Raw genomic sequence first — 22,104 nt, forward strand, 5'->3', positions numbered from 1 at the left:
CCGGACATCGGTCTTCCGGGTAAACCTCGTTGCTTCCGCTTCTCCTCGTCGCACCGTTCTCAAGCTCTACCAACTCTCTGAACCCTCCGCAACCAGAAGTCAACTTCAAATTGCATAATAAGCCACAATGTCTCTCCTCGGAAAGAAGTTCCCCGCCCCTGTGGGTATGTTATGAGACCCCTACTGCGATCGTGCGATGGCGATCCGAGCAAAGTAACTAACCGCTCAAATCACAGCCAAGCCTATGGCTCCTTTCTTCGCTGCCGGTATGCCATCCTGATTTCATCGCAGATATGTCGATCTCGCAGATTGAACCGGAAAGAAATGCGGTCTCGATCTTAGCCAAAGCTGGAGTGTCCCAGTCTAACGAGGATTTTGTTACAGGTGTTGTCATCCTCTACGGCGTCAACTCTCTCGCCAACGCTCTGATGAACAGTGAGGCTCCCTTTTGTACTTGCGATTAGAGTGGACGAATTCCTCTGCGGACGCGCCTCAGCCATGCATTCTGGATTCCATCACATCAACCAACAATGACTGACTTTGCTACTTTTCTAGCCGAGGAGTTCAAGAACGATCCCCGCAACCCTAACGCTAAGAACGTCAAGCACTGATTTCATTTCAAAAATATTCAATGATACCAGTATGGCGGAGGAAAGAGGACGGTCAATGGTGGCATCACTCCTGCATTGCTGTTGCACTTCGCTCTGAGTTCGCGTGCAACCAGCCTGTACCAGCATATAGAATTTACCGCATTGGGGTACTCTGATGAATAGTCAAGGTGTACAATTGCTTCCGTGATCTCATTCCCGGTCTGTGTCGCACGTACTCTTCGGTAATTGAGCCTCGCTCATGGACTATCTCGCGGCTCTCCAGAACCGGACTGGCATTGTAGGAGCGTGTAGAGGCGTACAGTCCAGCTCTCAACCACCTGGCAGGAACAAGTACAGACTACCTCTAATTGTCACTCATGGAATCGTGAAAAGCGAGATTGTCTATTGGTGGCTTATGGTTTCTGTTGCGATCACGCCCTAGTCTAAGTGGCCTGTTCAATGTTAGAGTATTCGAAAGGACTGTCGCATGCCAGATTCGTAGCATCTGATTAGACTAAAACATATGCAGTTTGATACGCAGCATAATCATATTCTTCAGAGCACAATATCTATCGGATCGATCATTTCGACCTCACATCTGGGCCATCCGGGGCTAATCCCGATCTGGAAGGCACATTTTGCCAACTCCGCCGCTCCGTTTGAACCGCTTCCCATTGCGCCAATGCTCCAAGACTTTCATTTGACAGCGAAGAGAGCTACTTCTTAACGTTCATTCCACTATTCACCATGTCACACTTCAGGTCGAAGAAGCTGGACCTCAGCGGATTTATCAATGCCCGCGTGATCCGCGATCACACGAAGCGCAAGGTCTTCGAGCAATATGAACCTGATCGGTATGGCCACCCTAGACTGCCCATGGGCCTTCGGCTAGGAAGCTTGCAAAAGACATTCAGAGCTAATCCGGCCTCTTCACATTATGTAGTCAAGCTCTCCGCTACATCATCCGCAACACTACCCTCCCTCAGCGTATCCGTGCCCAGGCTCAGCTTCAGCTCTCTCAGATGCACGCCTACACCCGGCCGACGCAGATCAAGAACAGATGTGTCGCAGGAGGAATCGCCAGGAGTGTGATACGCGATTTTAGAATTGCGAGAGTAAGTGAAGATCTTGCTTGGTGATTGTCGATGTTCTGAGCGGGTTGGCTAATTCAGATTGTTTGTCACAGTATCAATTCCGTCAGCAAGCGCTTAATGGTGAACTCCCTGGTGTGAAGAAGGCGAGCTGGTAGAGTCCTTCTACTTTGCAAGTTGTATTATGTTGGCAATTTTGGGACGGCCGGTTTGCACAAAGGCGTTTTCTCCTCCTTTCCTTTTCCGAGAAATGTACAATAAATGCGATGCTCGATTGAGAAATTTCATTCTGAACACTTGAGTCATTAAGCCTTGGTGGTAGATGGGTGAAGTTATGCCGGTATGATACACTTTAAGGTTGCTGGTGAGGCTAGGTGAATCTTTGGTCTGGTGGTATGTAAATTCACTCAAATATAATTAAGACATCTGTCTAACACATTCAGCCTGAGCTGAGCCATTATAGGGCAGTTGAACAAAAGCGAAATCAATCCATATTCACCCAAAGCAAACAACCGTCTCTCACTATTGTATTTCCTCGGATACTTGCAGCTCTCATCACCTACCACTTTCTCCAATTCAACTACCCACTACCTCTCCCACCATAGATTTCGTTCTATTCCTACATTCTCTTAGCTGGAAACTCACAGAGCTTCACTCATCACTTCTTCTTCCAGGGTAAACCTATCAAAGTTCTTGATTCTTTCTTAAATCTTTCAAGCTGCAATCTGAGAAAGCAGGCAACGCGATCCTTGATGATGTTTGTTTACCGTCGACAGGATCTGCCTCAAGACCCTGTATTCCCTGCTGACTTGGAGAAACTTGGGTAAGGGACGGCCAGACAGGGTTGAATCTTTTGCCAGTCAATTCTAATGCACATGTCGCAGGTACTTCATCAATGAAAAGGATCAGATCAGAAAGATTGCCAATCCCGAACAGGAATTCCAGTTCAAGATCAATAGAAATGACCGATGGAACGATCTACAACGTGGGGCCATGAATGGTAGGATTCACATTCTTTCTAGAACTCTTCTTCAATCCAAGGTCTCAAAACGGCTTGGTCCACTGACATAACTAGAATGCATTCGCACTATCGTCTCCTCGCGTCTGCGCAGTCTGGGACTCACTACTATCCGACTTCCTCTCTCTTCTGGTCCTAAAGATCCTCATGTTCCAATTTGGGTCTCTGCGAACCTAGCTCGCGCATCCCGCGTCGTCGTTGTCCTTGGGGAGCCCATTCAGGACCTTGGTATCTGGGCCTACCGTACTATAGGCACAGAGGGCATCAACGCAGGTTCAGCTGTGGCTTTTGCGAGAGCACTCCTTGGACAGAAATCCGAAGCAGTCTTCAGAAATGCCAATTCAAATTTTAAGGATGCAGACACTGCTCTAATTCTGGCGAATACAGGTCAGCTGATTTGGCACTGTGGTTCCGGTCGAGCAGTCACTCATCAAACCTGGCTCACCCTTCCACGGTCCTCGGCTGTCGATTCGCCGTTGACGATGACCCGTCGAAACAAAATCCCTTCGAACGAAGACTGGCAGGAACATGTTGCCTACGTTTTCGAAGAGATACTCTCAGCCCGCGGCCGCCTCGTCAGGGAGGACGCGAAGATCGACATCATTGGCTTGTCCGAGGGAGGTCTAGGAATGATTCGGTATCTCGAAGCTGAGTGTATGCTCTACCATTTACCCTTCTCGCTCTATGTCCGAGCTGTTGTAGGAAACCTGCTGACAAAAGCTCTTGGAAAGGGGATTCCTGGAGACCATACATATCCGCCATCGCATTGTCCAACCCTCTCCATCACACCCATATCGAACTTGTAGAGGAGAGCCCGGCTGTGCCATCATCGTTCACCTCTTTCGTCTCCTCGCGCTGCCGCGCTTATGTGCTCTCCGACAAACCTGTTGGCTTCCCCGTGCCAGGCTTCCAAGAACACGGCTGCAATTGCTACTCGTCTGGTGAGGCGCTGAATACAGAATGCATCATGCCGAAGGCTTGGGAAGATATGCTTGAATGGCTGGCAAAGATGTACGCGAACCCTTCTGACGGTGAAGCACATCTCGAGTTCAAGGAGTTGGACGGCGTTACTTCGGAGAGCGTTGCCGGGGATGAAGATTGAGTTGAATAATTAATATCCTTTCAATTCCGATAGGCATAGACAAGTGCGCAGTGGCTTTACCTTAGGGCTGGCAAAAAGATATCTATATTGCCTAGGAATATTCAATGATGGGAGTTGTTGACTTGTGGAGGCACCAGAGGGGTCAGGTCAGGTCGTCTCAATTAGGATGCATTGTCAAAGTGCATTTCGTACCTGGTGCTCTATGATCCAAAATCAGAGAACTCTTCCTCCCGGTCTTTTGTGCGTATTCCTCATCTCACATAGGAGGCTTGTCTGGAAAACAGCTCAAGACTCCCTCTTGCCTCCTGATCTCAAGATCCTATGATTCAGGTATTGTTGTCATCGCATCTATACAGCTGAAGTAGGCTTTAGCCATCAGTCTCATCTCAATACTCGCTCTCAGCATACAATTTCAGCAAGGCATCTCCGTTGACAAGACGTCAATTTGAAGGTCAGATAGCTGCCATTGCCAATGCGGACACCCATTTCTAGCTAACGCATCCCGCAATTTCTGTGGGGACCATACAATGACCAGATACATGTGCGTTCAGTCCAAAACTGCGATACCATCATAGCGTGGTGACCTCATCAAATGTCAAGTACCTAATCTGAGCGTGCCCAAGAAGCCAATATCAACTTATTTTCCTAAATGATAGCCTCGACATCTAATGGTTTAGCGTAGCGCATGTACGCAGGACCCTGGCACTCCCAAGCAGAAATGCGCTACGCTGGATCTGCATTTTTCAGTGAAGAAGAACCTTGAAAGCGGATTTTTCCCAGTCTTCATCAATAAATTGGATTGACTTTAGGTATTGCCTGCCTTCTCTCCATGTTTAGGAGTACGGTCAACGATTCTCATCCTGTCATACTTCATGTTTTACCTTGTTTGGCGGCTTTGGCCCACTTGCCGGCGGGTCGGTCCGGTGGATCGCTCGTTCAAATCAATTCCGAGGGCTTTTCACTTTTCTGGTATTCATCAAGACAGACGAGTTCTCAATTCTCAATGGCTGATAGGTGATCGCGTCATTCCTCGTTTGATGTGAGTGGGTAGATTGGTTTTGGAAACATGGCTCTTGCATGAGAGGATCAGTAAGCATTCCGCCAATCCACAAGAAACATGGAAGAAGACGACAGGTGCAACCTCTGAGTTAGTTCCTGAAAAGATGCCATTGCTCACTGATTGAGGAATGCTTCTTTTTGAATGAGCCGATGCCAATATGAGATTGAATCGTCGATTAATGAAAGGTATCATATAAGTATTACCATCGGACTTTCGCAGACATCTCTCAGTATGGGAGAATATATATCCCTGCACTACGAGATACATCCCTTTTAGTTTTGTTCCCTTCCGACGTCAGATCATATATTCCCAAACGTGAAATCGTTACAATGACCGATCATCCCTGGTCGCGCCGATACAGCCAGTTCTCAATCTCTTTTGAGGTAGGCTGGAGTGCCTGAAACCGGTGTTCAATCTCAAAGAGTACCAGACTGACGACTCAGTGCGGCACCAGCACTGCACCTATAGCTGTCAGTTTACAGCTCAAGCCTTCCTGCTAAGAAGGCCTTGTCCTGAAGGATTGACGTCTGTTAAACTTGACATGTCTCTCTTACCCTGGTAATTCGTTTCATTGGTGACCAGTTCCTGAAGACGAGGTATGCTAACGTTACACTGTCTATTTACAGGTCAGCTGCTGCCCTCAAGCCCTGAGCGCTGAGGCACGAGCCTCTGGATCTGGTGCCGACTGGCAGGTTTGTCTGCAGCCGCAAAAGTACCAAACAAAAGAAGACACGAAGGCTCAAAAGACGTTTCGATGTGGCTGCGATTCATTCGTTTAACAATCCGTCGACTATCCTTACACTAGCCCAGCATGAGCAAGTCCTCTGAATCATTATAGTGTGGAACCTGATGAATGGCGTATACGCGGTCAAAGTCAGACGAGGATTTGGGATTGCTTTCAGTATCCATGAGGAGGCAACACGGCAGTGATAGGGAAAGCTAGAGCGGCGCATTGATCCGAAGCAGGCACAGTCGCCTCATGTTGAATCAGATTGACAGAATTGAACGGACGTGCTGATATCACCTTGACGATCCCTGATGCAATCGGCGAAAATGATCGAATAAGCATGACAATATACTACGATTATCAAGATAGTACTCGACATGCTGCATTATAACGAGTCAGGATGGACCTTTGTTGATACACTGACTCTTGCAATCTATCCGACTTGCGGACGAAGGACGACCAGATCTCAAGTCAAACTTTACGGAGGACGCCGAAAAGAGGGGGAGAGGCCAGATTATTCGAGACCGTTGAGTCTTGCGAAGCACCCAATGATGATAAAAAGAGTAATGTCTACCACACTCATCCTGATTCTACCGTCAACTCATTTCGATCGAGTAAAAGAAAACGGCCCAGGCGTTTCGATCGAGTAAGAGGGATGAGAAATCTGCAGGGAGATGCCCGATCGAACCAGCGGAGGCGCCCGATGGAGTGCCTCGCCCGTCAGGCATCAAATGGTGGAAAGATTTGTGATTGGCCCGGAAGTTCGGCCATTGTTTCGAAGTATGAAACTTTTACACAGTCGGTATTTTACGGATCGCTTGCCACTTTGACGGTGGACTTGCATTCCGATAACCGGATGTGGTAAGCATGAGGGTATCCAGACGGTGCACACTGAACTCCGTACAATGTGTATGTTAGGCTTGTGAGTAGTATGGAGGGGCGATCGTACTTGAAAGAATAAGTATATTTCGACTGTCAGAGTTACTGGAATAAGAGCCTGAGCCAGAGACACAAGGCTCTTTGTTCAGGCGACAACCGAAGCCAGTCTTTGAAGGATAATTCCCATCGAGTAATCCAAACTGAAACGGTGGGTATTTCGGAGGATCGTGATCTCGTTTCCCCCTTCTGGCTGTGCGGATGGCCCACGTACCCTCGTGGACGGCGTTCTGGATTACTCGATCGTATCCGGGTCTTCTGGTATATAAGTGTTGAATCCTTTCTGGTCAGCCATGGTAATAATAGGAATTTCTACAGATAGGCTTTGCGTGCTTTCTTCTTTTAGTTGTCTCGACTTCCCCCGATTTTCTGCCGAGTGGCGGTTCCAGAACATTTTTCTTATCCTTATCAACTATCACGACTTCTTTATCTTCTTATCCTCCCTTATCAGCACTCAATCAACAAGCACCCGCCAATTTTCCGTAGAGGAAAGGGCAGAGTCTCTTTCTCTCTCACTACTCCGTTCCTCTCCTCTCCTCTCCTCAGTCACTCCATCATTCTTTCTCCATATATCCCTTTCCTCTATACCCCTTCACCATGGAGGCTTCCTCTCAGATGCCCTCAATCTCCGTGGTGGCCTCCTCGCGCGCCGTTATCTCCGGCCGTTTGACATCGGCCACCATTGTTATCTCCCGTGCCACTGGCAAGATCACTGCAGTCTTTGACTCGGTCATCCCTGCTTCTGACTTCCCCACGGGGACTCCATATACCGACTATTCCCCTCATGTCCTCTTACCTGGTTTGGTCGATGCACATGTGCACCTCAATGAGCCTGGCCGGACAGAGTGGGAGGGCTTCTACACTGGGACCCAGGCCGCCGCCTTTGGTGGTGTCACCACCGTGATTGATATGCCGTTGAATGCCATTCCTCCAACCACAACCGTCGCCGGCCTGAAGGAAAAGATTCAGGCCGCCGAGGGCAAGTGCTGGGTGGATGTTGGCTTCTATGGCGGTATCATCCCCGGCAATACTGGCGAGCTTAAGGCCCTGGTCCAGCAGGGTGTGCGCGGTTTCAAGGGTTTCCTTATCGACAGCGGTGTATGTATCTGTCTCCTCTTGCGTTCTTCACTGCACACTGACCGTGTCATTCTTTGACAGGTGGAAGAGTTCCCCGCCGTCTCGTCCGAGGATATCAAATTGGCTATGACGGAGTTGGCCGATGAACCAACAACCCTCATGTTCCACGCAGAGATGTTACCCCCCATCGCGGCCTCGGTTGGAGACGCGGTCAGTACTTCCGACCCCCCTGCCGCCCCAGCAGGTCCCGTGGAAGCTTACTCCACTTTCCTTGCCTCCCGCCCCTCAGTCTTCGAGACTTGCGCCGTGCAGGAGATCCTGTCACTGGCTCACTTGGCTCCCAACCTCCCCCTGCACATTGTCCACCTATCGGCTATGGAGGTGATTCCTCTCTTGCGCCAAGCCCGCGCCGATGGTGTCAAGATCACAGCCGAAACATGCTTCCACTATCTGTCCCTCGCTGCTGAAGAGATTCGCGATGGTGACACGCGCCACAAGTGCTGCCCTCCCATCCGCTCAAAGGTGAATCAGGACAACCTCTGGGCCGAACTCGAACGCCATGCCGAGGACGGAGTCATCAAGACCGTAGTGTCGGACCACTCTCCCTGCACACCGGACCTGAAACTCCTGCCATCCCATATTCCCGGTCACTATGCCGCAAATGGCGAGGTCGAAAACCCCGGCAGCTTCTTCTCCGCCTGGGGTGGAATCTCCTCCGTCGGTCTCGGACTCCCTATCATGTGGACCGAGCTCAGCCGTCGCAAGGGCCTGACTTCCGCCCCGGATGACGCCAACACCAAGCGTGCCCTTCAGGACATTGTCCGGTTGTGCTGTGCCAACACCGCAGCGCAGGTCGGCCTGCAGAGCCAAAAGGGGGACCTCGTTCCGGGCTTCGACGCTGATATCTGTGTCTTTGACGACGCCGCCAAATGGGTCGTTGAGCCCAGCACCATGCTCTTCCGCAACAAGTGCTCCCCATACCAGGGCCGTACCCTTCGAGGCATGGTCCGCGAAACTTGGGTGCGAGGCCAAAAGGTCTTCAGCCGAGACGATGGTTTCGTCGCAAAGACCCCAACCGGTCACCTTCTGCTCGAGAAGCGGGTTTGATTCTTTTTATTTTCCCTGATACCAATGTCCCCGATCGAGACTGTTGACAGTCTGCCAGTCTGAACAAAAACGATTTTTCCCAACCTGTTGACGTGATGAAACGATGCACGACGCGCCGCGTCATTGATGACCATTAATTATAATGACCTGAGCAGCAGCATGTCCGCTGATTCTGATACCACAAGCGCCGCTGTAGATTTGAGGTTAGATTTTGATAGACGAATACCATGCATTGATTCATGACTCTGTTTGTCATTTCAGCTCTGGTGCCCCCAGAGATTTGAAACATTCTGACGAGTAACGCCAGTTCTGTGATTTGCCTCGATTGTCAACGTAGCACGAAATCGTAACTTACAGTAATCCCCCATTATCATGTTTCCTCTCCTTCTCCTCCCATTTCTCCCTCACCCTCCGCCGCACGCCTCCATTCGCACCCCTCCCCCATATCGTCTCCTGCTCTCCATCAATTCTCTGGATTTCCTCCTCATCCTTCTTCCCGGTTCGACCCCCGACCTCATCACTCTCCACCACCTCCTTCCGCTCCCTGATGCGCCTCTCACGCGCCCGCGCCTTGTCAATCTTTTGGAGATAAATCGCATAGATCAACACCTCCGCCACACCCACCATCAGCGCGGCGAACAGGGACACCAGAACCCGCACCGGCTCCGACGCGCCCCCACTCACCCTAGTCACGCTCGCTTTGCTGGGTGGCTGCCCCCGCCACAATGAGGATACAGAGTTCACCAGGATATCAGGGGTATGGAAGCTCGTCAGCGCCCAGTACACGCTGAACCCGGTGATGAGCACCGAGAGGAAAATGTTCAGTACCAGCGAAGGGGTGAGCGGGTCTGCGGACTCCGTATCTCCGGCGTGTGCTTTGGAATCGTGGAGGGCGGAGAGAGTCGGAGTGGAGGAGGAGAAGATCGGTGAGGGCCCGCTGTGCCCTGGTGCGGAGGATGTGAATGTTATGGCTGTCATGCGGTTGTAGGCGTCTGCTTCGGCGGCGGCGAGGAGGCGGGCCTTTAGGGCGAGGTACTCGGGACTCTGGCGATCATATTGGTTAACACTTGGTGTAGGGCGAGGGAGAGATGGGTAGAACGTACAGGCTCGGGTTTCTTAGGCGGAGGAGGGATGTAGACTTTTGTGCCGCGGAGGAGCGCGTTGAGGCTTCTGTCCGGTTTAGGGTCGGGACTGGTGCTGTTCGCTCCATTGCGGAAGTAGTGTGATAGACGGATCACTTGCTCGTGCGAAATTGGGGAGTTGATACTCAGAGAGTCGGGGAGGTCCAGCTCCTTGCGAGAAGAGGGTGGGATGGCCTCGAGTGCGGAGATGATATGAGTGGTGGTGACGAGGAGGACCATGGTGTTTGTGGTGGGTGGTTGGATGTCGACACGATAGATGGGAGTTTCAGGCCATGTTTCATAGACTGTTAGTTATGAACACCAGTACATCGTTGTAGTTGATGGAAACTTGGCCGGGCGTAAATGACGATGATGGAACCTTGCCCGATTAGGCAACTGAGCTCCCCCACATCCATCACCTCCAATCAATAATATCACCGGCTTCATCGCCTGCCATCCTCAGACCGGCCCTCTTTCGCCATATCCCTCTCTACACAGATAATATCTTAACTCTGGGGCTCGGACTTTGTCTGCCGTCACTCAACTCCACAATGGCAGACAAGAAATCCAGGTAAGTTGGGACACGACGGAGAAGAAAAAAAAAGTTCACCTCCTCACATACCCCTCCAGTCCAATCCACCAACCCTCCAGAACTGACAACGCTCCAAATCCAGCACCGTAACAACACAAACAAACCCGCGCGGTATCCCCGTCGCCCCCTTCATCGACAATGTCAGCGACTATGTCGCCTCGCGCGCAGACGTGGAACCCACCCTACAGCGCTTCCAGGAGATGATCTCCAAATACCAATTCATGGAGCTCAACACCCAGCGCCGAGCGGCGGGACTCCGAGAGAAGATCCCCGACATCAAGAAGACATTAGACGTGGTGCGGTTCCTGAAGATGCAGAAAGAAGTAGGTCACCGAGTCACCGACTAATACCACTTTGCAGTAATTCCATGCTGAAGACGGGTAATGGCAGGCAAATTCCTCCTCAACCCTCGAAACCAGCTTCGAGTTAAACGATACCCTCTACGCGCGCGCGCAAATCTCCCCCGCCGACACGGACGAAGTATACCTCTGGCTCGGGGCGAACGTCATGCTCGCGTACCCCATCGCCGAGGCCGAGACGATGCTCTCGGAGAAGCTCTCTGCGGCAGAGCAGAGTCTAGCAAACTGTGACGAGGATTTGGAGTTTCTGAGGGAGCAGATTACTGTGCGTACAGGAGTACTGTTTCTTTTCCTGTTGAGTTTCGACTGACCTTTGAAATAGACGATCGAAGTCGCTACCGCTCGTGTCTATAACTGGGACGTTGTACAGCGGCGGAAAGAAAAGGCTGAAGGCAAGGGGGATGACGATGAAGAACCGACCGACAAGCGCAAGCCAGGTGGCTAAGTGTTTTAAGTCAGAAATGCATTTCCTCAATTCATGCCTTGACGAGCGCCTTGTAGACCACTCATATCCGACGAGGAGACACTCGCCTTTTCTCCTCCGTATTCTATGATGACCGACCTTTCGGGATTGGATTGCTGAAGCGGTATCTTCTTCATTAGTACATCCAAAAGCCTAATGGTCATGGTCATCGGGCAACCACCACCAGTGGGGTAGAATCATGTGGCCCATCAGCCATGCTACACTGAATTGGGAATATAAATGGACTTCATTGTTCGCCGGCCATGCTATTCCCGCAAGATTCCATTCATTCTATTATTAATAACCGCTAATCAAGCGACGTAAAAGCTTCACTTCTTCTAATCACCAGTATGAAGTAGACTCATCCGGAAGGAAGGAGTCGGTTCAAAATGAAATTGTAGCATCATATATCATGCACCAACCAGAAAATAACAGTCATGACTCTCGAACTTGGAGATACAGTAAGATAGTGGAATGGGGCACACAGATGATCATGGCTGGTCAAAACGCCAACACCATGGCATCAAAGAAGCAAACCTCATACTCTATGCAGAATGCAAACTGAACCAAGAACGAGAGTTGGAGTGCCGTCTAAACACAACTCCCAAACCAAATCATTAAATAACGTAGTGGATCGCAAATAATAGAAAGAGAATGTCATCAAATCGTAAAATATGCTGGCAATGTGGATGTCGCAAGACAGCAACACCCCTGGCTCAGCCGTGTTTAGCGACCGCTCAATTTCCTTCCAAGTCCAGAATCTCCGGGAATAGAATTGGCAAGCAATCGATCGGGTAGCATATCAGCGTCGGAAATCGCCCTATCTCGAAGCCTCTTGGACATCTCCATGTCAGCGTCGTCACCAACAAACGTCCACTCCACACTGTCTTCAACATCGTCATCAGCATCCTGCTCGGCCGTCGTTTTGGCAGAAGGCGTTGGCGAAAAAGGCGTGGATGAAGCAATGGAGCGCTGGCGGACCAGTGTTTTGGCGTACTCAAGGTCGCGGTAAATAGCCTTGATAGCAGTCTCTACTCCATCCTCCTGTGACCGATTGTTAGCATATCTGTTATCACGAGCGCTTTATCGCAAGAACGTTACTTACACTACGGATCCTTGCGCCTAGATCCCGGGCTCTAATGATCAGTCGCTCGCTATGGGTGGCTTCCCATAGTGCGCGCGAGAAAACGCTCACGTTAAGCTTCTTCATGCAAATCCCAACACCCAGATCTTCAACTCGCGATCCGAAGAAGAACTGATCACCGAAGAAAGGCTTGACGATCGTAGGAACGCCTGCACGCAAGCTCGCCCCGGTGGTACCCGCTCCTCCATGATGAACGGCAGCGTCGATCTGCGAGAAGAGCCAGTCATGCGGCGCAGCCTGAATCTGGAAAATCTCTGGCGGCAGAGGTACCTCCGGTTTAGCACTGGCAGGATCGCCGAGCCTATCGGACCAGCCTTTGGAGAGAATGCAGCGAACATCAGCCTTCTGGACCGACTCAATGACTGTCGTGGTGAGTGCTGAAGGATCAGATACAACTATTGATCCGAATCCGATATAAACTATCTTTTTACCATCTTCGCGGGCACGTTGAATGAATTCGGACAAGCCGGCAGGAGGAGTCCAGTCGCTTCCCTCGTTAAGAAACCAGTATCCGGTAATGCGAATCCAGTCGGGGTAGTCCAACGGTGGCGGTACCACCGAGGGAGAGTAGTTATAGAGAAATGGGACTTTGTTCGGTTGCATCTTGTCCAGAGTAGTCGCCTTTAGGCCGAGCTCGTTTTTCCGCCATCTATTCACCTGCCCGGCAATGGCCTTCCAAAAGACGTTGTCAAACATCACGTAGGTTATATAGTTGTACGCACCTCCCATTTTGTGTTCAGGCACAGCAAAGGCGTGTGGATAAGCTCTTGTCCGTGACCACGGCATTGTGAAAGCGCGAAAGTAAGGAATTCTCAGCGCTTCGGCGATGTGTATGCCCGCCATTGCACTGGGTGATTCAATGAGAAGATCGCTATCCTGGCAGCTTGCCCATGCCGATGACAAAAGATCGTCAATCCAGCCGCGGAACTTTTGCGACGCCTCTTTGAGGAATGAATACGTGAACATCCCATTCTCAACGCAAATGCGCATGAGCTCCGCTGGGTCACCCTCCACTGGAGCAAAATCAATGCCATGTTTTCTCACCCATGGCTCGAATTCTGCGTGCGTTGCAATCTTTGGCCTATGGCCTTCTGCAAGTAGCCCTTTACATAAGGCTATGTATGGCTGCACATCGCCTCGTGAGCCAATCGTCAGACAGGTGATCCGAAGAGACTTGGCAGGTTTGAAGTTGACGATGGAGGCGCGAGGATCGTCAAAAATCGGATGTAGCCCAGAAGACTCATTCAAGGGCCGCAAGTCATTTTCGCCATAATCATCCAATCTGGCCTCTTGAAGCATGCGGTGTTCTGCCATCGCTGCTTCGGACTCATTCTTCTCCTGCTCAGCTAGCAGGCCTGACTCTGCCATAAATTTCACAGTCTCCAGATGTTGATGAAGCGTAACAGCGCAATCATCTCGAGCATCAGACGTACGAAATTCGAAGAATAACTCCTCATGTCCGCGGATAATAATAACAAGACCGTGATAGCCGAACCTGAAGCCTTTCTCCTTTTCCACGTTCTCAATATCTCTCAAAGGAAGAATCATTTTTGTACGAGTCCCAGGAATGAGACTGCGGAAACACAGCTTCTTCTGACTGACGTATATCTTGCCATAGAGTGGAAGTACCCGATGCAAGTATGCAAAGTATGTCGCTTGTAGCTTCTCCGTCGGCGGTAGTGCAAAATGCGCACGGAAACGGTCGCCATAGTTGCAGCCATCTTCCTTGTCTTCAGGATCAACAGCTTGATCGTCTGGCAAGACATCTTCTGCCTCGCCATAATGTTTTCGACCGCCAGTCCACATTCCCGAAACTTTCTCTATGTAGCCCATAGATTCACTGGCCAGAAGGTTACTCATTTGCTTTGACCGGGTCCTCAAGTACTCGGCAAGACCTGCCGCACGCTGGAGAGGATATACTCCGGCTTTGACAAGCTCGTTCAGAGAAGGTGCAGCCGAGAAGGATTTAGTCGGATCTTGCGTGTCTTGGTCAGATTCACCGGTGGAAGCCTGAGCCTCACGTCCACTTGTATAGCCATCCGTCCGTATGCCAAGCTCATCGGTCTGTTGAACGGTACCAACATTGGCACGCGTGGATAGTGATCGAGCCGTTTCGTCAGAATTGCGTCGCCCTCTTCTTTCTGCGCCAGAAGGCCTTCTGTCCAGATTATGAATGGTAGGAGATTGAAAGACATCGCTGCGATTCAAGATCTGGCTCGCTGATTCTGCCGCATCCGTCATCGATTGCCAGGCAGCTGAAGACTCAGTTCCTTGCTCGAAAGAATTCAATATCGAATCTGACGAGTCCTGAGGTCGGGTCGCCGGCGATGAATTTATAACATCGTGCGCCAGACTCAAATAGCTTGTGCTTGCACTCCTTTTCCGCTGCGTCTCAGCTCTGCCGTTACCTAGAATTCGACTCGTCCCGCTGGTCAACGACCACCTGTTTCGAGATTTGCGGGTACGATCAGACCGAGGCGAACGGTCCGGTTGCGGTGAGAGGGTTTGAGAAGAATGTCTCAAAGATTGATCATTAATGAGGCTTCTGAGAAAATTGAAAGCGTCGCGGCCGGAGTCGAAGAATGAGAAGAAATACTGCAAACCATGAGTCTTGTGCAGAATGATGGTAATCGAGAGACATACCTCATCAATCGCGTACGAATCATCATCCTCAATCACGCGTATCTTAAACGTCTCGGCGAAATCTACCATGGGACTTTCCTCTATGTCTATAATGCTTTCGATCGGAAAAGATATCTTGACGCTTTCGCCCTCGTTGTGTGTCCGAAAAATCACTTTTTGCAGGGCTTTCACCCATTCTTTCGCACTCGTGGAGCTATCAGCTCTAAAATAGTACGTTCTCTGGTCCGTGGTGACCTGAAAGTCTCTAGGTTCCCTCCCTTTCTCTTTCGGTTCGGCCAGCGAGGCAGAAATCCCATATCGAAGATCGACATGACCACTCGGAAAGTAGAGATTTGACGGGTCGGCATAGTAGGAAAGAACATCACCCTTCAGAGAAAACCAGTAGCGGCTGTACTTCGGGTTTTTTCGACCACGTTTGTGAAGATACCCAGACTTAATAGCCACTGTAGATTTCTTGGGGAGATAGGCGTAGAAGCAGATATGACCCTCGGTGACGTACATGTACCCCTGTAAGAGCATGCTCTGAAGAAGTGAGCAGGCATATTCAACAAGCACTTTTTCTGGTTTGTCGAAGCCGAACATATCCATCAACCTTGTAGAAAGGGGGGACACGGATGCCTCGCGAGGGCCCTTGTCGCTACTTTCCTCAGAAGAAGATTGATAACGTTCGGCAGACGAAGCTTTCAAACCAAATTGGGCTTGAGCTTCGACCATACGGCTCAGGATAGGAGCTGCTCGAGGAGTGGCACTACGCGGTCGTGTAGGGAGTGAAACGCAGAGCGTTTCATCGCCCGTTGAAGGATCAGTCTGTGACTCTTGCTTTGAGCTTGACTTGAAGGGCCGAAATAATTTATGGTCCGATATTGTCCTGCGATGGCGACGGCCTCTTGTACCCGACTCCTTCTCTGCTTTCTCATCGGTCCGCGAACTGGATCTTTGGCCCAAACTCAGGGAGTGCGCATTTGCCGAGGCAGACGTTCCTTTCCTGACAGAAGACTCTTTCCTTGCCCGCTCCTCTGTTTCTCCATCACTGTCACTTGATTCGTCAAATCGCGCATGAAAGTCGGACCTGGAGCCAACAGCGGCAATCATCCCGAATATGGATTGTTGCATGTATTGGAGATGGCCCTCGCGAGAGCCAGATCCTCCGGGTGGTGCAGTAAAGTCGACCTGGGCATCGTGGTTGTCTTTCAGTCTGTCTGGCAAAGCACTGGAAAGAAGACGGCTCGTGGACAGGGACTGCCTGCTTGCACTGAGCCTGCGGTCCACCCGTCGCTTCGCATCGTCCAGAAATGGTCGCATTCTCAACGTAGGTCAGGACCTAAGTGATGTTCCGAGACCAGAAGAACGTAAAGAGATGCAGCAGTAGATCGCAGCCGCAGCTTGAAGGCGGGAGCGACAAGGTTATGATGGCTGCGGTTGAAGGAGTGCGTTGTCCACGAATTGGGTCGGAGGCAACAAGTCAGATGTCACAACCAGGACTTTGGGTAAACCTAGGTAGTGTTACAATGGGCAGATGATCATATCAATCAGTTCAGTAGTCCACAACAAGCAGCATGCCCTATAATTGATGAAAAAAAATGGAATGAAAGAGAACGAGATAAATGAATGCTCACTGTCTCTATAGTACTCCAGACTGATAAGCGCCTCCGAAGGCTGTTATCAAAGCACCAAAACGCTTGAGGAGGGAGTCATTAGGGCGACAGAAGGGAAGGGCTCTGAGTCATGCTGAAGAGAAAGACTAAGGCATGAGCCTTCAGATCAAGATCCAAGAAGCGAAAGAGTTCCAGTAAATGAACAACGTGCAGTGATGCTAAGCAAGTACTTACAGAGGAGGAACAAGCCCAACGCCCTAGTTTCACCTCTGGCGTCACTTGTCTGTATCAGCTGTTCATCAGTCCCAGGCCACACCAATCACAGAAAATGCATGTGATTGAGGCATGTCATTCATCCAATGAGAAGTGGTTTACAATTGCTCAACTGGCTTATGTCATCGACCTCTTCAAGCTGCCTGTAATTTACATTACCGTCGCCTATCTGAGGTGGACTGTGACATGAAAATAGTAGGGTAGTGAGATGATCAAGCAATATTCCATGTATCTAAGTTGTGTCATATGATATCTGATTGATTTTTCTGTGCTAAGTATCTCGCCGCTGATCAAGTATCTTTGGATCTAGTACAGGCACGAGGCTGATTGCTGGTATCAGTGGCTGTGCAGTGGGCTCAATTTGGCTTGGGAACCTGCAGTAACGGAGTGTGGTCAAGAACATCACCATCTTGTGGGTGTCTTCAATGCTGGATTTAGAAACTCTGATTAGCTAGCGCATCCCTCATGAGGGCATCGGCGACTGGCGTGTTTACCCAGCATGTAGAGCATGCTGAGCCCGTCGAACAAGTCTGTCAAGCACCTTGTGCCCTCATCAGATTTCAACGTAAGGGAGCAGTGAGCCAAGATACGAAGTAGTACTAAATTCCGGGTTGAGCGTCCAGAACTTGATCCTTGGTCCAAAGATGCTTTTTAAGAGAAATCGAAAGACCAGAAGTGCAGGCATCATTGGCCATGATGCACAATCCCCGTCAACTGGACAACTTTTTTCGCCTATGAACAACATTGAAATACAGTTCTCATTCCGCCATGTATTAGGACTTCTCCTTCTTCCGTTTCTTCTCATCTCGCTTTTTGCTTGATTTCTTGGACTTATCCTGTCCGGCTTTCTCATCAATCTCCATCTGTGGTGCATCGACCGATTGTTTCTTGGACTTCTTCCGGGGCAAGCTACCCGACCGGTTTCCTTCCACTTCTTCGGGGTGGTGCTTCCGCTTTCTTTCCTCCCGATCGGTCTTCGATTCCTTGGGAAACTTGAAAGTTGGCTTTCCCTCTCCCTCGGACTCTTCCGAACTCGAACCGATTGTCTCCGGTGGACCCTCTCCACTACCAACCGGGCGAAACCGCATCTTCAGATGTTTCGGTTGCTTCCTTGGCGGCTTGATCTGACCCTGCGCTGCTGCCAATACTGCATCGTCGGTCTCTAGGCTTTTAGGGAGGTCGATCACTTCTTGTACATGATACGTAGGAATGGTAGCGCCAGGTGTGCTGTAGTATGTCTGTGTCTTCGAATCGTATAGAAGGAGACTCTTCCCACCCAAGTCGCCCTGGCTAATGTTCTCGGGTGGGATACCATATTGCACGCCCTCGTGCTTCAGCACCGGCTCGCCTTGTAGGATCTTCGCCAGCGACACCTCTTTGACTTTTGAGAGAGGGAGGAAGGCGGGTGCAGTGATGTGGAAGATTTGTTTGCCGCGAAGGTCGGAAAGGAGGGAGGATGTGGTGGAAGATGGCGGTAATTGCTTCTTCGCAGCTTTGAAGCCCGATGGTGGCTTGTAGGGAGGTCTTGGGTAGAGGGAGTCGTTTGAAGATGAGCTAGGGCTCGTGAGCTTGACAGTCTTCCGAGAACGATGTAAGCGATAGAACCTACACATTGGAAGCCTTGATCTTCTTCTCTGTGGACGAAGGAACACTTTCAGAATCGGAGCTGGCCGAATCTTCCGACTCAGAACCTGAGCTTGACGAGTCTTCAGTCTCGCGATCCGATTCCGACTTCTTCATTGGTTCGGGCGATGTCGATCTGCTGCTCGAACTACTTTCGCTGTCCGAGGCAGACTTCTTAATTGACTTGGCTGGCGCCATTGTGCTTCGATAGAGCCGTATGTCGAGGGAAAGCGTTGGAGATTTCAATGCGGATTGTTCGGCACTTGCAGCCTCGGTCAGCTGGCTGCGCTCAAGGTATGTTTGCAAAAGGCCAACAAATCAGTATAATTCTAACCCTAACCGGGGCATATAGGTATAAATAGTTAAAGATCTGGTGCAGAGTTGACTCCGCAAGTCGTGAGGTTATTCCGCCTCGAAATCTGGTGAGCGACAACTTTTTTTTCCTCCTCCGCGGAGCACAGACCACCCTCTAAAGTCCGCAATCCGCGATGATATGAGTTTTTTGAGGTCCCGCCTTTTCATTGAATACATACTTTTGTTTTCATAATCCTGAGTCAATTGTCCTCCACATTCGTATCTCATGAAAAGAAAAGCTGAGAAGCAGCAGGCGACTGGTACAGACTCAATTCCCTCCGCGCTCTTGCCTCACTCTCAAGCAGATAGCTTACTGAAATATTGTCTTAGCTCCGGTCAGCGCTTTTGCGGCGCGCAAAGCTCGGCAACAGCAAGTGCAGATCGTAGCGCCAGAGAAGACCGCACAGAATGAACCGGCCGTCGAACCGCCATCCAAAAGAGCGCGGCGGTCACTTGAGGAGGGGGCCGCGAGCCAGGCCGCTAACGGAAACGATCGCATACAGACAAGGCGCTCTACGAGGAGGAAGGAAGAGACCTTGAGCTCTGTTGGGTTTGCTGAAAAGCAGCCTCAAAGGTCTGCTGTTGCTGCGAGAGCGCAAATAACAGAACGGGCACCAGCTCTGGAGAAGGAAGATGCTGAGCCCTCCGATGCCGCCGAGGAAGAGGCGGAGGATATACTGGACGAAGAAAATGGCGTGGGAGTCATTCCTGTGGAGGATGATGCTGAAGGGTGAGTTTAGGAACGTTGTTTTAGAAGAGCACATGCACTAACTCTCTACAGCTATGAATCTCCGGCCGATGACGTCCCGCAAGTCCAGGATTTTCCACTCTCAAAGACACGCTTGAACAAGAGCAATATCGTATATAGTGATGAGCATACACTCTGTGTTCGTATTAAAGAGAAGATGGTATGAAACGGCATGAGGCATGTATACGTGCTGTACTAATTGAGAAATAGAACCTCGTTTTGTTGGGACATTACGACCTTTGGGTCAAGCGAGGTGTGATTAGCCTGATGGGCGCAAAGCTGCATCCGTCGACAAGGCTCTACAGGGTTTACGCGCCGTCTACGCACTCGTTGCCCGTCATTAAGTGCGTGGCTGGGGTTGATGGCGAGGCCGAGATCGAAGTCAAGTCATGTAACAGTGGCATCTATCGACTCAGGCACTTATCGACATTGTATCAGCGGATATGGAATGGGAAGAACACAGCAGCGGACAAGATGATGTTGAAGAAAGCTTCTGCGTCAACCAAGAGAACTTTCTCGGTGGTAGGTCTTTTTCCTTTAATTCATGCGTCTATCAGCCGCCTAACTTATGATAGTTATATACTTCATCCGACGACTCCTGGAAACGTCATCTGAGGCCACTACATCTTGAAAAGCAATGGAGCTCCGCGATCAGATCGCTCTCGCAGCGAGGTGGACGGTTGAGAGTGCTGATCTGTGGTCCCAAAGCCTCAGGGAAATCGACATTCAGCCGCTACCTCTTGAACCATCTTCTAAGTCCAGCGCCGCAAACCGAAAATAATTACCGGAATACTGACGGGGTCGCTTTTCTGGACCTCGATCCTGGACAGCCGGAATTCTCTCCCATGGGACAGGTTTATCTTGCACACCTTCGCTCTCCATTCTTTGGCCCGCCATTCACCCATCCATCGTTGGCTGAATCCCAGGACGGTTCGATCGTCCGGGCCCATCACATCGGAGCTACATCTCCGAAGGAAGACCCTGACCACTACGTGCTGGCAGCGATGGATCTTATGGACCGCTATCGATCCCTACTGGCAAGCTACCCTCAATGTCCACTCATTATCAACTACCCCGGATGGATCTTTGGACTCGGTCTGGAGGTCGCGACATGGCTAGTGAAATCCTTAGGTTTGTCGGATGTCGTCTACATGAGCGAGAAAGGTCCGGCCGAGGTCGTGGAGCCCCTTGGCCAGGCAGCGCATGAAGCTAGGGTTCCTCTGACCACGCTGCCATCTCAGCCCACCGATTTCGTCAGCAGATCAAGCGCTCAATTACGCTCGATGCAAGTACAATCCTACTTCCATATGTCGCGCCCAAGCGAGATTCATAACCCACAATGGCTGGCCACAACCGTGTCCCGAACTCGACCTTTCATTGTCGATTACGCCGGGCCTCGGCAAGGCATTCGTGGAATCATGGTGATGGGCCCTCAGACTAGCCCTGACCTTCTTCACGAGGTCCTGGATGGAGCGCTCGTTGGCGTTGTTGCCATCGAGTCTCCCAATGCAATCGTAGGCCAGGCCGATACAGCCGGATTCTCGGGTACCTCTGCAAGGGACGCGATTGAGAATGGAACGCAAGGCAATGAAGATATGTCAGATGCCGCTTCAGACGTCGACATGAACGACGTTACGGATGCTTCCCAAGCCGACGCCGCGCTTACATCCTCGACCTCCCCCTCCATTGAATCAATGATAACACGTACCCCGAACGAAGATCTACCCTATCTCTTCGTCGGCTCCGGGAGCTGCAACCCTCTCGACCCCAAAGCCTCAAACTGCCTGGGCCTAGCTCTCGTCCGCTCCGTCGACATTTCATCCCGCAAGCTAGAACTCATCACTCCGATCCCAGGATCCAAACTCCGAGAAGCCCTAGAACAGGGCCACGGCATCGTGCTAGTTCGGGGGATGCTGGATAACCCAAACTGGGCCATCAGCGAAGATTACTACGCCGCGCGGGCAGCGGAAAAGCGCCACCAGGAGCTCGTTGCCAAAGCACGCAAAGAAATCGACTCCCGGATTGGTCAGGACGCAGCGGTTGACGCAGACACGCACGGCATGGTGTCTGCCGTGCTTAGAGAGCGGATCCGGCGCGCAAGCAACGTGCCCTGGATGACAGTGATAGAGGACAACAGCCGGCGGCACCGGGAGGCCGCGCAGCGGGAGAAGTCTCTGTGGAAGTTACGCAAGAAGGCATACCCCGGTAGCGAGAGTGAAACCGACTGGTAGTTTACTCATCGCAGAAATGACAACAGTTCACATTTCCTTGATTGATTATTGTAACCCAGCACTGGATACCAGCCGGTACCGATTACCTGAAACCACGGAGTAGGGATCCTCGTCTCGAGGAGTCGTGTCATCCCGCGACCCAGACCTCCGGAGACAAGCTGCACATGAGGCATGCTGGACAACAACTCACCCGTTGGGATAATGGTCATCGAAAGCACCGAATACGAACGCCTCCCGCCATGAACCCTGG

At 50.9% G+C, this 22,104-nt stretch overlaps 8 protein-coding genes across 8 annotated transcripts; 5 read left to right on the forward strand and 3 right to left on the reverse strand.

Annotated features, from left to right (window-relative positions):
• Positions 1-127: 127 nt before the first annotated feature.
• Positions 128-611, forward strand: CDV56_107560 (F1F0 ATP synthase subunit i; the record flags this gene model as incomplete). The annotated part of the gene is made up of 4 exons (XM_026761179.1): positions 128-164; positions 237-266; positions 343-435; positions 556-611. 4 exons carry the CDS (start codon positions 128-130, stop codon positions 609-611), a joined length of 216 nt encoding a protein of 71 aa, XP_026618969.1.
• Positions 612-1,337: 726 nt separating this feature from the next.
• On the forward strand, positions 1,338-3,801 carry CDV56_107606 (uncharacterized protein; the record flags this gene model as incomplete). Its single annotated transcript, XM_026761225.1, has 6 exons — positions 1,338-1,444; positions 1,534-1,705; positions 2,419-2,504; positions 2,566-2,681; positions 2,757-3,353; positions 3,431-3,801. 6 exons carry the CDS (start codon positions 1,338-1,340, stop codon positions 3,799-3,801), a joined length of 1,449 nt encoding a protein of 482 aa, XP_026618970.1.
• Positions 3,802-7,121: 3,320 nt separating this feature from the next.
• Positions 7,122-8,708, forward strand: CDV56_107834 (allantoinase alX; the record flags this gene model as incomplete). Its single annotated transcript, XM_026761453.1, has 2 exons — positions 7,122-7,622; positions 7,683-8,708. 2 exons carry the CDS (start codon positions 7,122-7,124, stop codon positions 8,706-8,708), a joined length of 1,527 nt encoding a protein of 508 aa, XP_026618971.1.
• A 351-nt stretch (positions 8,709-9,059) lies between these two features.
• On the reverse strand, positions 9,060-10,069 carry CDV56_107892 (TMEM199/VMA12 family protein; the record flags this gene model as incomplete). The annotated part of the gene is made up of 2 exons (XM_026761511.1): positions 9,060-9,752; positions 9,812-10,069. The coding sequence occupies 2 exons, from the start codon at positions 10,067-10,069 to the stop codon at positions 9,060-9,062; spliced, it is 951 nt and encodes a 316-aa protein (XP_026618972.1).
• A 311-nt stretch (positions 10,070-10,380) lies between these two features.
• CDV56_107934 (tubulin-binding prefolding complex subunit PAC10) lies at positions 10,381-11,225 on the forward strand (the record flags this gene model as incomplete). Its single annotated transcript, XM_026761553.1, has 4 exons — positions 10,381-10,400; positions 10,504-10,744; positions 10,812-11,045; positions 11,103-11,225. The coding sequence occupies 4 exons, from the start codon at positions 10,381-10,383 to the stop codon at positions 11,223-11,225; spliced, it is 618 nt and encodes a 205-aa protein (XP_026618973.1).
• Positions 11,226-11,969: 744 nt separating this feature from the next.
• On the reverse strand, positions 11,970-16,332 carry atg26 (UDP-glucose:sterol glycosyltransferase; the record flags this gene model as incomplete). The annotated part of the gene is made up of 3 exons (XM_026761610.1): positions 11,970-12,287; positions 12,349-12,764; positions 12,819-16,332. 3 exons carry the CDS (start codon positions 16,330-16,332, stop codon positions 11,970-11,972), a joined length of 4,248 nt encoding a protein of 1,415 aa, XP_026618974.1.
• A 1,339-nt stretch (positions 16,333-17,671) lies between these two features.
• Positions 17,672-18,719, reverse strand: CDV56_108175 (DNA-directed RNA polymerase I subunit RPA34; the record flags this gene model as incomplete). Its single annotated transcript, XM_026761794.1, has 2 exons — positions 17,672-18,452; positions 18,508-18,719. 2 exons carry the CDS (start codon positions 18,717-18,719, stop codon positions 17,672-17,674), a joined length of 993 nt encoding a protein of 330 aa, XP_026618975.1.
• A 382-nt stretch (positions 18,720-19,101) lies between these two features.
• grc3 (putative RNA processing protein Grc3) lies at positions 19,102-21,854 on the forward strand (the record flags this gene model as incomplete). The annotated part of the gene is made up of 5 exons (XM_026761833.1): positions 19,102-19,135; positions 19,206-19,605; positions 19,657-19,783; positions 19,834-20,145; positions 20,199-21,854. 5 exons carry the CDS (start codon positions 19,102-19,104, stop codon positions 21,852-21,854), a joined length of 2,529 nt encoding a protein of 842 aa, XP_026618976.1.
• Between the last annotated feature and the right edge of the window lie 250 nt (positions 21,855-22,104).

The sequence above is a fragment of the Aspergillus thermomutatus genome (assembly GCF_002237265.1).
Source record: "Aspergillus thermomutatus strain HMR AF 39 chromosome Unknown NODE_2_2, whole genome shotgun sequence".
In the NCBI taxonomy this organism is placed as follows: Eukaryota; Fungi; Ascomycota; class Eurotiomycetes; order Eurotiales; family Aspergillaceae; genus Aspergillus; species Aspergillus thermomutatus.